This window comes from Dipodomys ordii, unplaced genomic scaffold (genome assembly GCF_000151885.1).
Source record: "Dipodomys ordii isolate 6190 unplaced genomic scaffold, Dord_2.0 Scaffold1, whole genome shotgun sequence".
NCBI classification, from domain to species: Eukaryota; Metazoa; Chordata; class Mammalia; order Rodentia; family Heteromyidae; genus Dipodomys; species Dipodomys ordii.
The window spans coordinates 66638787-66653975 of NW_012267217.1; the positions used below are offsets into that span (position 1 = coordinate 66638787).

Consider the following 15189-nt stretch of genomic DNA (forward strand, 5'->3'; position numbering starts at 1 on the left):
AGAGACTCCTAAATAGTACTGGAGTCCACGAGAAACATTGTGTTTCTGTCACTGTCAAATGAAGAATCAATACAGAGAGGGCCAGGAAAGGGGGGGTTCTGAGGCTTTGGTGTCACCCAAAAGTAGTGAGCAGAATGAAAGCCAGGCTGAAAGACCCCAGAGCCCCAGCAAGGAGGAGGTGGGCTGGCCCCGGAGCGCTGGTATGTGTGCCTGATCCACCACACAAGAACTGCCGCTAAGCTGACCCGAGACACGCTGCCCACAGGGCTCTGTCTTGGACCAGACCTGGGGCCGGGCCAAACTCCCCCAGCCTCGGGTGGTTCTGACAATATAAAGGCTACGGAAGTAGAACAGCCAAGAACACCAAGCCATGACACTTTCAATATACTTTATTAAAAAGTTTCTTTGTATAAATTTCCTAAAGATTTTAAAATTAAACCCTACCCCTCCCTGGACTCCCCCCCAAAAATAACACACTAAAGGAATTCCAAAAATATTCTCTATGATGACTTTCTTTCAATCCTTAATTAAGGCTTTGGTCCCAAACAGTGCACACAGATCAATGGGGTTTGCCTCATTCTAACTAGACCATTTGTTGGAGGATTTAGAATAAGAAAATGAGCTAATCCAGCAGTCTAGAGGGTGGGGAAGGAAAAAAGTTGGATTTTTGTTTTTCCATCTACAGCCGTGCTTAACTAAGAAAAAAAAATGAATCAAGCAGAAGTATATAAAAAGGAGCTGTGACATTGGAATTATTTTCTAGAACTTAAATTTTCCCAGAACAAGTGTAACAGGAAACTCCAGAGGGGATTTGAATGCATAGGAATGTTCACATAAACACCAGCATTGGCTAACTATTACACAATAGTTCAAAGTATACGATGGAACTGTCTGGAGACAGCAAGGGCTCCACAGACACAGTTAGCACCATAGAGACAGGTGGAGCGGCAGAGCAGAAGGCTTCCTCCCAAGGTCGAGTGTCCATCAAAGCCGGAAAATGCCTGGCGCCGGGGAGTCTGCCCCGGCTTCTACAGCGACCGTTGGAAATGGCTGCTTCCTTCTTCTCAAGAGGTATGTGTTGCTGGCCAGCCACGCCTAGGTGCCGATCACATTGATGACTGGTTTGGTGAGCCCTGAGAGTGGATGGAGGGAGAGTTGGGGTGGGGGAAGGGGGGAGGGAGAGTGTGGAGAGATGAGACAGAAATAAAAGCCATGTTACTGACAAAAAGACAGCCTCGGTCTTCTTCTCTGTCTCCCTTCCTGTTTAGTACTGTCGCTGGCTCCCCAGGGCTTTCTTGGCTTTGGGTTGGGGCCTCTGTTTAATCTGACTGCATTCACATGGCTGATTCATCCCTTGGCCTTTATGCCAGCTGACCCTTTCCCCTTCCCTGCTCTGGCCTGACCCTGGTTCCAGTCCTACTTTCTTCTATTTTCCTGCCAATTGGGGGAGTGTTCAAGATGATAGAAATATTGAATAGCCTTGGTGCTAACATTATTATTCACAAGAAGCAAAATTACTTAAAGATGAACATATGGGAGTATTTATCTTTAGTGTTTTCTGTAATTGATCACTGTATTACTTCCCCAATAACCATGCTTGCTACAACATTCTATGAGTAATAAAGACTTGATAACATTTCTGAAGAGTGACCAAGAGTCGACCGGGTGTTTCTTCACTGGCAATAATACAAGTATGTGTTTTAGGAAACAAAATAATAATTCAAAAAATGAATTTCATGTGTGCTTTTTGGGTGGAACTTATTATTTTGTGTATTTTTAATATGCTTTCTTTGAAAAAAAATATATAATTTGTCTTCTTTGTTTCAGATCTCATAGACACTGTAGATTTGCATATTTTCCAAGGGTAGTTATTGACCTCGATCTCTCTCTTATTTATCACAGCTACTACCACAAAGTACAGGGACTTACCAGGAGCACAAACAGCTTCGCATGCTTCCTGTGAGTCAAATCTGTTCTCGTTGCCCCCACAGCCTCCAAACCAAAACCTCCCGCAGCTTTTGTTGTGATAGTCATAGTACCAGGCCACCACGAATTTTCTGCATGTTCCAGTGTCCTTGGGCAACATACATATATCTAAAACATCAAGAGGAGAAAGGCGTCAGAGCTGGGGCAGGCAGACTCATCACCACACTGAAGGGCTTCTGGCTAATCCCCGGGTCCTTCAAGGAATAAGTCAGACTTCTGAAAGGCCTTTATATGGTACACTCCGAATCCTAGACATTCTGTGTTGTTGGATAATTTGACTGGAGAGGATGGGTGAGGGTTGGAGAAGTGGAGGAGGAGGATGGGATGGCGGACATTGATCAGCGCATTATACTTATAGATTGGCATGTTAAATAGAAACCTCTGTTCAACTACTTGAATAATGGAATACATACACACACATACATATATGTAATTTTTAAAGAAAATGTGTCTCCCTCTTTCCAGTCTGTAGGTCATTCTGCTCTCTGATTCCTTCTCTATATAAACTACAATTCAGAGACCACAGGCCTTTCTACTCATTAGCAAAGTGGCATCTAAAGTATGCCAGAATAGCCTTCCAAAAGAGTCTCCACATTTCACAACACACCAAGCAGATGCCAGTTGCAAACAAAGCTCCACGTGATGTGTAGGTACAGGTGTGTGACAGGATGGGCACCTTCCTGACCAGCCACAGGACAGGAGCACTGAGAACTAGCACTGAGCATGAGCTCGTGTCAGCAGGAATGCCCCCAGAGCACAGCAGTTTGGAAGTCCTAGAAGCATTGGCCCCAATAAGTAAGTTTATGTTTGCAATACACACGGAGCCCTGAGGTCTCTTCAAAATCTGCAGAGGGAAGTTTACGTGCACAGTGAAGCTTCTGTTTACAGAACTTTCTGGAAAACTCCGACATGTTCTGGGAAAGAGATACATGGATGCCAACTGTTATCTGAAGCTAAAAATATATAAATAAATAAACACCCTTGGAGCAGATAATACATGCTTGTGTGAAGAATCTTCCAGCTTTCCCCTCAAAACACCACCTCCACCATCCGTGTCTCCACATCCCACACACAAGCATAGCCATGCTCACACACAGGAAATGATACGAGAACACATGCAACACCAGTCTGAGACCCGGAGACTCACCAATGCGGCAGGTGCCAGATTTTAGATTCACCTGTATCAAACTGTCTGCAGGAAAATCAAGCCCCAATTTGTGAAATAATCCCTATCATATGGAAGGGAAGACCTATGTATTAAATCAAGCTAGGTGTGGTGGCACACTTCTGTAATCCCAGTTACTTGGAGAAATGGAGGTAACAGGATTGAGTACTCAATGCCAGTCCATACAAAGTTAGAATATTCTATCTCAAAAACAAAATACAAACAAAAGAACTGGGGTTTAGCTCAAGGGTACAATGATTCCCTATCATAAGTGAAGCCCTGGGCTTAATTCCCAGAACACACACACAAACACACACACACACACACACACACACATACACACACCCCGCATCCAGATCAGAATGACTGTAATTCTGAAACTTGGAACTCTATATTTAAAAACAGAACAGCTTTGCCAGATTTGTATTCAAGATTGTGATGTTTATGTTGAGTAGACACTGTTTATATAGCTTCTCCTCTGGACCACACATAAAGGAGCCCACAACATCCCTGAATCTTGCTGTCTAGGAGTTACTCCAAGCTATCTTCTCTCAATGAAGCAAGAATTTTCTAGAAAACAGTCCGTTTCCCACAGGGTGGGGGGTAAAACCAGCTAGAGAAGGAAATAGGGCTGTGAAGTGAGAGCTGGGCCTTCGCTGACCTACATCTTGGAGGAAAATCCAGTGAGTTCCCTGTGGCTTGGCTCTGAGGTCAGATCTCTTGGGATATATGTGGGGCTGGGGGAATCCTTGTCAGGATAGCTCAGACTGCACTGGTGGGCAGAGGGTAGAGGGCGGAGGGCGGAGGGTGGTGGGCAAGGCTCCCACCAGGCAGGACTGTGAGACTGGGAAGAATGCTTGTGGGCAGAAATCAAAAGTTTTCTTTCTTACCTCCAACCCTCAGTACACATGCCTACTTCCATTTTGAAGTTTAAGTTGAACTGTCATAAATTCAAATTCTTTCAAGTCTTTTGTGATACAACCCCCATGCAGTTAAAATTTAAGTTGGCTCAATCAACCATGAATTCTTGGCTAGTTTCTATACAAGTCTATTCAAAGAAAGCTTCCTAGGGCTGGGAAGGTGGCTCAGTGGTAGAGTGCTCGCCTAGCATGCATGAAGGCCTGGGTTCTATTGCTCAGTATCACATACACAGAAAAGGCCAGAAGTGGTGCCATGGCTCAAATGGTAGAGCACTAGCCTTGAGCAAAAGAAGCTCAGGGACAGTGCCCAGGCCCTGAGTTCAAACCCCAGGACTGGCATAGCAATAGAAGGACAGAAAGAATGAGAGAAAGAATGAAAGGGAGGAAGGAAGGAAGAAAGGAAGGAAGGAAGGAAGAAAAAAAGCGAGCAAGCTTCCTAGTTTTCTATCTGTCTTTCCATTAGAAGGCCTAGAGAAGTTTGAAAAACACATGGCTATTTCTAACATAGTTCTTAAACTTGTCTCCAAAAGCAAGCTATAATTCATCTTTGGTTCGGTGGGAGGTTGTTTATTTACCTGTACTAAACATCAATGTGTATAATACTTCCCACATCCTGCCCTGCATGGTCACCTGCATGCTTGTGATGCTACATGCCTACACAGATCTGACCCGTGGAGGGGTATGCTGGATTAACTCCTTAATTACACGGACACGGGGAAGCCCCTCCCTGGATGACAGCATCCCAGCAACTTAAGGGCCAAGTGACTTCTCCCTTCTTGTCCCAAAAAGACCAGTGGCATGGAGGTGTAGGGTGAGGGGCACTCGGAGACATCGAGTTCCATTTCGGGAGCCTCCCCAGTAACCTGGAGCCCTTATCCTGTGGCATCACAGACCCTAGCAGTCTAGCCAAGCACAGGGGAAGGGACCAGTGGCCACCGGGTCCTGCTTACACCTGGGAAGCGGCTGCCATCCACCTTCCCGAGTCTAGTAACAGGAAGATGCATCTTCATTTGGAATAGCAAGTTTGTGAGTGAATCCCAGGAGGGCTCCTCAGAGCTGATTTGGAACTTCCCCCCTAGAACTCACAGAACTAGCCCCAAGGGGATCCTAGAGTCGGGACTTCAGAAGCCCTCCTGTTCTTGGAGCACCTTCCCCGTACCTCGAGTGGACCTGATCTCTTTACGGCTCACCTGTTTGAGTGAAATCCAATGGTTTCGTGTTCACTATGAGGTTGGTGGCGGAACTAGACGCTGTCTGCACTGACTGTACAGGTGGAGGCTGAATTTTCTCTACAAAAGAAAAATACATGTGAATAGTAGAAACCAGTGGACCAGGGACTCCTCAGAGACCAATTAGGGCTTGTTTTTCTTGATAAATGCTTTATCTAATGATTGTCTATTGTAAGGGTCGTGTGCACACTGCCGACGCTGTGGTATACAGGTTACATCATCCATTAACAAGCAAATGGAGGAAACCCCAAAGCCTGGGACAGATCATCTCATGCCCCACATCATCTCCTCTGCCACCATCCAAGAGCATGGAATGCTCAGGTTGAGATGGTCGTTGTACCACCAGGGCCATGGGTCTCACTCCTGGTGGCTGTGGGCATTCCTGGCCTCAGGATCTTTCCCCTGTGCGATTCACACCCACACAGCGAGAAGAGGGGCTTCTCCCCACAGAGAGGGGCCAAGAAGAACAGCACGGGAAGCCAGAATTCAGAAAGAAGAGAAAGCAAGGCCTGTGAGTGACCAAGAAAGGCTGGAAAAGCCTAGCATAGGGGTCCATGTCTGTAGTCCCAGCTCCTCAGGAGACTGAGGCAGGTGACCACTTGAGCACAGGTTTTCAAGAACAGCATGGGTGACACAGAGAGTCCTCAGGTCTAAAGCAAGGAGGAAAAGGAAAACCAGGAAGGCTGGAAAGGTGTGTGCGGGTGGTGGACAGATGGAGTCTGAAGAGCACAGGACTGCTGGGCTTGGAGGAGCCTCTGCTTGGGCTGCGGACACCCACAGACCAGGGGTCACAAGACATCACGGACTCCTCCATTACGCTCTAAAGAATCAGTGTCACCACACACGGAAACCGTCAGTGTGGCAGCGGCAGAGCCTTGGCCTGAACGGAAGCCCTACTTCCCTGCTTCTACCCCGGACACTTCACGCTCAGGCCCAGCCCTGCCTGGCCCCTGCTCAGGCCCAGCGCATCTGGTTTCCTCCACCCAGCAGCCCAGGTGTAATGATGGGCGCACATTGCGGGTGGGGGAGCTGATCTTCCTCCGTGTTGTTATACAAAACCAGGGTGCAAGCGAAGCACCCAGGATTTTGTGTTTTTATTTCTTAGTCAATAAATCACTGCTACTTTTCTGCCCCACTTGATGTCTCCCGTTGGAGCTGATGTCCTTGCGTGGAGCAGGCCGTACTCACGCGTGCTGAAGCTGCCCTGGTAGAAGGCCCGGACCTGAGAGCGCAGGGAGCACACCACCGCCACGTGGTACGTCTGCCCGGCCCGCAGGCCCCCGACGATGCGGCTGGTGACCGTGAGGTTCTGCCGCAGAACCAGGGACTGGTCGTGGGCCGAGGTGATGGTGAGGTCGTAAAAATAAGAACTGGGCGGCTCGGGCCTCTCCCAGGAGAGTTTGGCACTGTTCTCCGTGATCTCTGACACCTGGACTTCGCGGGACGCTTGAACTGAAAGACCAAAGCAGAGGGCCCACGTGAAAATCAAACCTCCCAGCCCCTATCACAGGGGGCAGAGCAGAGAAAGAGACGTGTGCAGGAGATGACACAAAATTATTTTAAAGGGATTTCCATCTTCTTGCTGCTCACAAAATAAGATGGCTCCCATGTTTTCATAAGCACACGCAGTCTGCTCTCATCTGGCTCTGCAACTTGAGTAGTCTTCTGTAGTATCTTCTAGCATCTTCTCTGACAAAATCAATACCCTAACACACTCTGGGTCTCATGAGCCCCCCGGCTCTGAAGAGCAAGCTTGGGAACGGTCAGTGTTTGTGGAAAGGTTCATCATTCAAGGTCTCGTTCTGAACTAAACACTCTGAAACTGCCACAGTGCACAATTTGGGGTTTCTTTCTTTGACCACGGCCGAAGGGCAAGGAGAAAGTTTATGACCACCAAGGGCTCCATCAGAATTTCCTGCATCATATTTTAAGGAAGCAAGGAGGCTGAGATCTGAGGATCGTGGTTCAAAGCCAGCCTGGGCAGAAATGTCTGTGAGACTCTTATCTCCAATTAACCACCAGAAAACTGGAAGTGGTGCTGTGGCTCAAATGGTAAAGCACTCACCTTGAGCTCAGGGACAGCAACCAGGCCCAGAGTTCAAGACCCAAGACCAACCAAAAGAGGCGGGGGGAGCTGGCTCCAAAAATGCATAGAATCATCTGCCTCCACAGCCGAAGAACCAAGGATTGATTCTTCCTTCCTTCTCACTCTACACAGAACACAATCCCCCTTAGAACCTCAGTCCATTGGCTTAGACAACTGGACTGCCAGACAAGCCGGCAGCTTGGACTGGCATCCCATGGAGGATGGGAGCATCCAGCCCATGCCCAGCCAGGGCAGGGTGAGGGGAACGGAGGTGAAGCTAGGGAGGGAGCAGGTGAAGAAGGTGTCAGAACTGGAGCCTACTTCTCAGGGACCTCACAAGCCTCAAAGTGTGTTAGATGAGACTTCCTTCAAATACAGAAGAAGACAGAAATGATGCTGTGGCAGCCCCGCACTGGGGCTGATCCCTTTAACAACACATCATCCCACTGTGCATACCCCAGACTGGGGACCACAAATGAGCAGGACACAGGGGCCAGGCCCAGGGCGGCAGATGAGGGTGTAACAACACGGCAGCTCCAACCAGGGCTTCCTTACCTACAGGTTTAGCCATGGCCGGCTTGGTGATGGCTGGTTTGGCCTGTGGCCTGGGGGCCTCTGGCTTAGTGGCAGCTGGTTTGGCTTCTGGTTTGGTAGAGGCTGGCTTGGCTTCTGGTTTGGTAGAGGCTGGCTTGGCTTCTGGTTTGGTAGAGGCTGGTTTGGCTTCTGGTTTGGTAGAGGCTGGTTTGGCTTCTGGTTTGGTAGAGGCTGGCTTGGCTTCTGGTTTGGTAGCAACGGGCTTGGGCTGCGGTGGCCTGGGGGCCTCTGGCTTGGGAGGGGCTGGCCTTGGGGCAGCCGCGGCAGGTGGTCTCACCGCGGATGGCTTTGCCACTGCAGGCTTCGAGGCCGCTGGCTTCGCAGCCACTGCAGGCCTGACTGTGGCTGTGCTGGGGGCCGCTGGCTTCGCAGGAGCTGGCTTCGCGGGAGGCAGACTGACAATAGTGGTGGGTGTTGTGGTGGTCACAGGCTTCATGGTAGGGCTTGAAGTAACATTGTTTGGAATGTTTCTGTTCAAACAAATTAGATATTACCTCTTCCTGTACATTCGCCTACTATCTAAAACACACAGACAAAGCCCCCTGAACTACGTGGATGCTCTATGCTAGCAGTGTGAGTGTGTAGTTTTTATAGATTATGAATCAATAGTATGCCCTCTATTAAACTTCTTGGAATCTGAGTCATTAAGAGAAGATACAAACAGCCTGTAGAAACAGAACCATTCAAAATAAAGTTTGCATTATACTAAAATGTATCAGATCTCTTATTACCAATGTATGAAAAAAAACATGAAGGGAGTTAAAGGGAATAATAAATTGTATCCAACAATGATCTAATTATAACCATTTATGAAATGAACTCTGTAGCCTGAAACTTACATAAAAATGAAATCAGCTATAGCTATTTTCGCTGTAAGAAAGTATCCATGCAACCAAGCGGCTCGCACTGGAAGGTTACATAGTCAGCTTCATATGAAGTCTGCTTGTCCTTCAAGTGCACATCTGTTTACATTAATTTCTGTGCATGTTAGTTTCTTCAATATAATTTCTTGGTCTACTATGTAGACCATGTCACTGTAGAATAGCAACAACACACAACAACACAATAGCACGGACCCACACTTGGTTCTTGCTTTTAGATGAAAATCCAATTATTTGATGGGTGAGCATCGTGCTAGATGCCACATGCAGTAAAATTTCAAGCTGATTAGTTACAAAACTTCAAATTCTAGGTTATTTTGTCCAGTCTGTTCTTCTATAGATAAGGAGTGTGAGCCAACTATAGGGACTATCCCAGAGAAACGATGAATTCATTTCAAGGATAGAAAAGCAGAACTAATGAATCTACTCAAGCAGTACCAGCACCACCGTGCCTGAGAAAGAGGCCTAGAAGAATATGCACAGGGCTCCATGTTGCTGCCACCATCACTTTCTCACAAGAGTAACCACTTTGAGACCTCAGCTGTGGCAGATGGCTTGTACACGTGGCCTTCCCATGTCTACGCAGTACATAGTGTGGTGTTGGGGGTCCTCCCCTCAGAGCTAGTCCTCCCCACTTAAATCTAGGTTGGCCATTAGACATGCTTTGGCTAGGAGAATGTTGTGAAAAACAACAATACATCATGTCTGGCTTATGTGTCAAGAGACATTGTACTCTTGAGCCTTTTGTAATGGAAGCCTGCCTGCTCACCTTGTGGGCAGGCCCAGGCTAGTAGCGTCCTGGTGAGTGAGAGACCACGTGGAGTGGCATAAACCATACCAGCTGGCATCCTCCAAGACCAGAGAGCCAGTGCAAGGATGACCACAAGTATCTACGGAAATCCAGTAAAGACCAGAACCATCCAGCCGAGCCCAGCCAGAACTTTCTAACCCAAGAATTGCAAGTAAATTATTCTTGCTACTATGTTCCCACTAGTTTGTTAGGAAGCTAAAATGTGTGATATAACAGATTCTTCTAGAATGGCCCACATTACCTTAGGGAAGTGCTTTCTCTGTATTTCGTTATCCTCATCCATAAAGTTAGGGGCTGGATGGAGGACCAGTGCTTCCCATCTAGCACTATAATTTTTGGAGCAATGATTATAATCACTTACACTTGTTTGTAACCAAACTTCACACCATTGTTTATCGGTTGGTCCCCTTGGAACCAATCACATTGTTTCTTGATATCTGGAGACAAGTAAAAAGCATGTTTACCTGGGGAAAAGAGAGAAAAGAGGAAAAAAACATTTATGAACCACAGGGTAGTTAAAATTAGTTCACTAATGAGTTAAAAACAGATTGCATAATGTTTACTTAGCCCATCAATAAATGTTGATTCTAATACTTCTTCCAGACATGCTCAGTCCAGTCATCTTAAACATTAAGTATGATGGTACTTGGTCCACAAAATGTCTTAAGACAATATGTTCTATTTGGCAGTATTTGGGTGATTAAAGATAATACATATTCAATTCAAGGCAAGAATAGAAGAAAATCAAGTGGAGTGTTTAACAAGCTACCAACTCTGAGCATCAAATAATAATCTAGAGACATTTGCTGTTTTCTTGGTGCTTTCTTTTAATCCTCTGAAGGCAGGAACTTTGGTCGCTGGGTGTTTCATACCTCCCCTCCCCCTAAATCTTCTGGGAGACAAGCCTTCCCCCAGTGAGTCCTGCTCCTATGGACGCTACGTCCGCTGAGTGGTAATATGAAACATGGGTGTGCTGGCCTGCACATTCGTGCAGTGCACAGCCAGCTGACTCCCCCTGCCCTGTGTCAGCCCCAGGGGGATTTAACTGCCTGCATCTCCCAAGGGGCGTGAAGTCTCCTGGGATCAGAGCCACAAACAAATGACGAGCAGGCTAGGCAATGCACAACCTAACGACAGGTTCCAAGCGTGCCATGAGGCGGCCTTGGGAGAGGGACACAGAGTGAGTGGCAACATAAAGACGAGCTTTGAAGATGGACATGAACTTCCTGTGAAGGTGGAGGCCATAGCCTTCTGGGAAAGACAAGCCCCATAGGCCAAGAGCCAGAGGAACTAAGCATGAGGTTGCTGGCTAAGCCAGATCAGCGAGATCCTTCTGGAAGGTTTCCCCAAAGCTCCTAACGGGATACCCTTCTTGACGACACACCCAGAAAATGTGTGCTTGAACCATTCACATGCCTAAACTCTGGAACACCAACAGTGCCCTAGGACTTGATGGGGGGGGCATTGGTGGGTGGGGGGTGGTAAATGTGTGCACAGGGACAAAGATCATTCTCTCTGTGTTCCTGGCTCTGACCCCTAAAAGCAAGCACCTGCACCTCATGACAGGTGTCAATATCTATCTACTGTATGAACGAACATGTTTATATCAGCACACCGATATATTCTCTGTGCTTGTTCCTCCTCCTTCTATGGGCCAGTGTAAAGCCATGATGGGCGGGTGACGCGGGGTACAGAACTTACTGCCGACAAAGGAGGGTAGCAGCCTCCCAAATCGCATCAAAGGCTCTTCGTTGAGCTCGGTGGACTTATCCACTAGTTTGAAGAAGACGTCGTTGGGCTCACTGGCGAAGCTATACACCTCCTTGACGTTCACTTTCCTGCCGATGCCCAGAACCACGAAGAAGTAGCCCTTGCACTTGGCCCTCAGGATGGCTTTCTGGGCCTCCTCCACCTGCTGCTTCTGCAGCTGGCCAGTCAGCATCAGCACCACAATTTTCAGGTCCCGAGGGTTGGGTGCACTTTCAAAGACGTTCTCTACAGTGTATTCGACGGCGCTGCCCAGGTCACTCCTGCCCTGTAGCTGCCTCATTCCCCTACTGAGGAAATCCAGAAGATTCTTCTTAGAGCTATAGTCCGTCAGGGAGAATTCCACCTTCACCGGCGGCAGGCTGGCATTGCCCACAGATTCGTAGGGGGCGTGTTGCACAACAGCCACCCTGGCAAAGTGCTGGGACCCCTTGGGGTCTGGGCTCAGCTCCAGCTGCCGGACCAGGTAACCGATGTACTTCTTCATCTCGTTGAACTGAAACAGGGTGGTGGACTCCGAGCCATCCAAGATGAAAGCCAAGTCCACGTCCACATTGCTGCCGGCTGCTCTCCTATCCCTGAAGACCGGCCGCCAGCTGCCAAATCCGCAGGAGGGGTCGATGTTGCAGATATCTAGAAAGCAGCACCGCAGCCTGTTTATTCTGTGACCCTGCTGCTACCTGTCCCCTTGAGAGGCTGAGTCTGGGCCACACCTGCTATCACGTAAAGCAGAAGACTCACAGGGCATGGTGGCACACACCTGTAACTCCACCGGGGAGGTGGAGGCAACCTGAGCTCCTTACTAAGACCCTGTCTCAGAAGAGTAAAAATAGATGGAAACCCATTTATGTCCTGCTTTCTGAATTGTAACCAGATTTCAGTTTTTGTCATCTAATTCTCCCCAGATTAAACACATCATTAAACGAAAATATGTGTGCTATACCGTAGCACCCACATAGATTTTAACAGGGTCTGGGAACAAAGCAACCCCTGAACTCTTTGCCATTCTTTTCTTCAAAGAAATATGTTCCAAAATGTCACTCACACCAAACATCTCAGTTCTACAACTTAAGGTCAGAACTTGGACAGAGACCACCTTCTCCTTTGTTATCTATAATATTAATTGTTCTTCCCCACAGAAGAAAGCTTTGTTTTGGAAGGCCCCTTTGAAATAGAAAACTAGTTACACTGGTAAATATGAGCTTTTCAGTGAGCCTCCGCATAGCTCAAGTTCTTTACACGGATTGTAATTCCTCACTCAAATGTCCTCCCGCACCCCCCCCCGCCTCCCGCCCCGCCTTCAGCTGGACAGCCGTCCCCCATTGGAGAGGAACCTTACCCAGGCAAACGTGGCAAGTGAGGATGTTCTTCAGGAAGTCCGTGAGGTCCCTCCTCGCCGGCAGGACAAGCGCGTGCCCCACAGCGGTGTTATTGATCTGGTTGAAACAAAAGGAGGTGATGACAGCTATAGCAGTGTGTATGAGAAGATGCTGTGGAATGAGTCAACTTCACATCAGGGAGTTGACTCCCCTGTTGTCCAGTGCCTCCTGTCTGAGGTTCAGGCAGAAGGGGAAGCCAAGAGCAAGGGGGCAGTTTTATCCTATTGCAACAGGCAAGAATCTAAATCCCTCTCGCGCTCTTTCTGCTAGAATGAAAGCAATCCTGGGGGTTCCATTTCCAGTTCCTCAACTGCGAAATGAAGTTAATGGTGCCTTCCTCCTGGAGTTGTATGGAGGACTAACTTAGATACTGTAAGTAAAGTGCTGTCGTATCTGCAGCAAATACTGGGGATGAAAGTTCCCCTTTCTCCTGGTGCTGAGGACCAAAACCCCAGGCATGGGAACACCAGGCCAGGGAGCACCATGGCTATTTGCAGCAACAACAGCAGCTAGAAAAATGTGAGCTCCACCCCTTCCCCACCCTCTTGGCTTAGACAATAGCAAGCCAAGTGAGGAGATGTCTTGTAGAAGCTGTAATGATGGCTGTAATCATTGCTGCCCTCCGTATGGCTGGAGACAATCATACATTTCATGAAAAGCTACTTTGAATGAAGGAATGAACGATGAGTGAATGGATCCACTGCTGATCATGTAGAAGCCATGAATGAAGACTTACAATTCACCCTGCCTTGCTGTGCCCACCCTAAGCAAGATCTTCACAAAGGGCCCATTGTAAAAAGCATCGAATGCTGGTCTCTTGAGCCCAGGGTTCTATGCGCCAACTGGTCTGCAGTGTTGGGCAGCAATAGCCCAGCTCCCTCACTGACATCAGCAGTAGAGAAACTACAGAAGACCCACATGGGAAGGAAAGCCATGAGAGGCTGTCACCCTGCCTTGAAAGACAGAGCTCTGACTTACAAAATGGACATGGGATGAGAACAAGGATAAAAGACTCCTTTCTGCCTTGCTTATCTATTGTCCAGGTGTGCTGGTCTTGAATTCTAACATACAACAAGATACAGGAATGGCTCAAGGGTAGCCTGGGCCTCTCTACAGGCTGGCTGGGACATCTGCACAGTGTATACATTAGGGAATACCAGAATCACTGACGCTTTGGGATATCTCTTTGAGAGATGTAGTCTATGTGGCCAGCCCTGGGGGAGAGGGATCATTGTGTGCTGAGCTTTGTGAAGTCAGGTAGGAGGACAGTGGCTCACTGCCTAGCCAGAGCCGTCAGTGAGGGGGAGGGCCCGAAGGAAGCAGTAACAAGCATAAGCTACCCTGCAAATCGCATGAGGGGTCCAGCTCGGCCCCTGTGATCTTTTAGAGCCACTACAAAACCTCCATGTATCTGACAATCTGCTCCAAGACAAGAAGGGGGAGAGACCACCACAGCCCCAGAGGCCAGACCTGCAAGGCATTGACCAGCTGCCGGTCTTCCTGGCTTGTGAGGAACAAGGGTGTGATCCCCGCGTCGGAGAGCTTGAGCACAGCCTCTTGGAGCTGTGGAGTGTCTCTGGTGGCCTTGTTGCTGAAGAAAATGGCCACTTTCCTCATCAGGAATCCGCTCCTCACACGCTTGTATGTGTTTCTGGCCACAAATGACATGGCGGTCTCCAGACTCTGCTGCTTGGATGTCAGGGCCACCTGCAGGTTCTTGATGCTGTCCAGGAGGGCGGACTTCTTCGTAGAGTCAGCAAAGCGGATCTCAGTGGTCACCTCGTTGTTGTAGGTGACCACGGCCACGCGGGCGCCCCGCGGGCAGTTGCTCTCAGCAATGGTCAGATCGCCCACGATCTTCAACACTACATCGCGCATGCGGCTAAAGGTGTCTTGAGTGACCCCTTCCGAGGTGTCCAAGGCAAACGCAAGCTCTGTCGGGAAGACGGGGCACTCCAGGGGTCCTGAAAAGGGTGGGGGTTTCGCAAGAACAAGCTTACTCACTAAGAAGGGTCTTTCTTTGCCCAGAAGGAAGTCAAGCCACCAAAATCCACTCACCATAGCAGCAAGCTGTAAGGAAACAGAGAAGAAAAGGTGAGGGACAGGTTTACCACTACGTGAGAACTGCAGACGTAAACCCATGTAGAAAATGATGTACTCACGGCATTTATCCTTGATGTTTTGGATGAGGGCACATTGCTTTAAAAGGAAACAGAGAACAGGTGAGAAAAGCAGGTAGAAGGCTACAAGGCCATGGTTTGCCCCGGACACATGCTACTTACATCCACGGAGTCACCACGGTTGCCTTTGTGACCCTGCGAAAACAAGCAAGGGAAAATTGAGAGTACAGCCGACATGCGTGATGTGGCGG

General features: G+C 48.4%; 1 protein-coding gene across 1 annotated transcript in view; it reads right to left on the reverse strand.

The window, feature by feature from the left end:
- Positions 1-378: 378 nt before the first annotated feature.
- The window catches only part of Col6a3 (collagen, type VI, alpha 3), an 80128-nt gene continuing 65317 nt past the window's right edge, over positions 379-15189 (reverse strand). Inside the window, exons 33-45 of the mRNA XM_013011834.1 lie at positions 15101-15133; positions 14981-15017; positions 14877-14888; positions 14289-14782; positions 12779-12875; positions 11374-12072; positions 10034-10136; positions 8235-8450; positions 7942-8027; positions 6489-6752; positions 5262-5360; positions 1930-2094; positions 379-1133 (exon numbers count right to left, since the gene is read on the reverse strand). Coding sequence (XP_012867288.1) covers positions 1096-1133; positions 1930-2094; positions 5262-5360; positions 6489-6752; positions 7942-8027; positions 8235-8450; positions 10034-10136; positions 11374-12072; positions 12779-12875; positions 14289-14782; positions 14877-14888; positions 14981-15017; positions 15101-15133 — 2343 coding nt within the window. The 3' untranslated portion in view covers positions 379-1095. The remainder of the gene's footprint in view (positions 1134-1929; positions 2095-5261; positions 5361-6488; positions 6753-7941; positions 8028-8234; positions 8451-10033; positions 10137-11373; positions 12073-12778; positions 12876-14288; positions 14783-14876; positions 14889-14980; positions 15018-15100; positions 15134-15189) is intronic.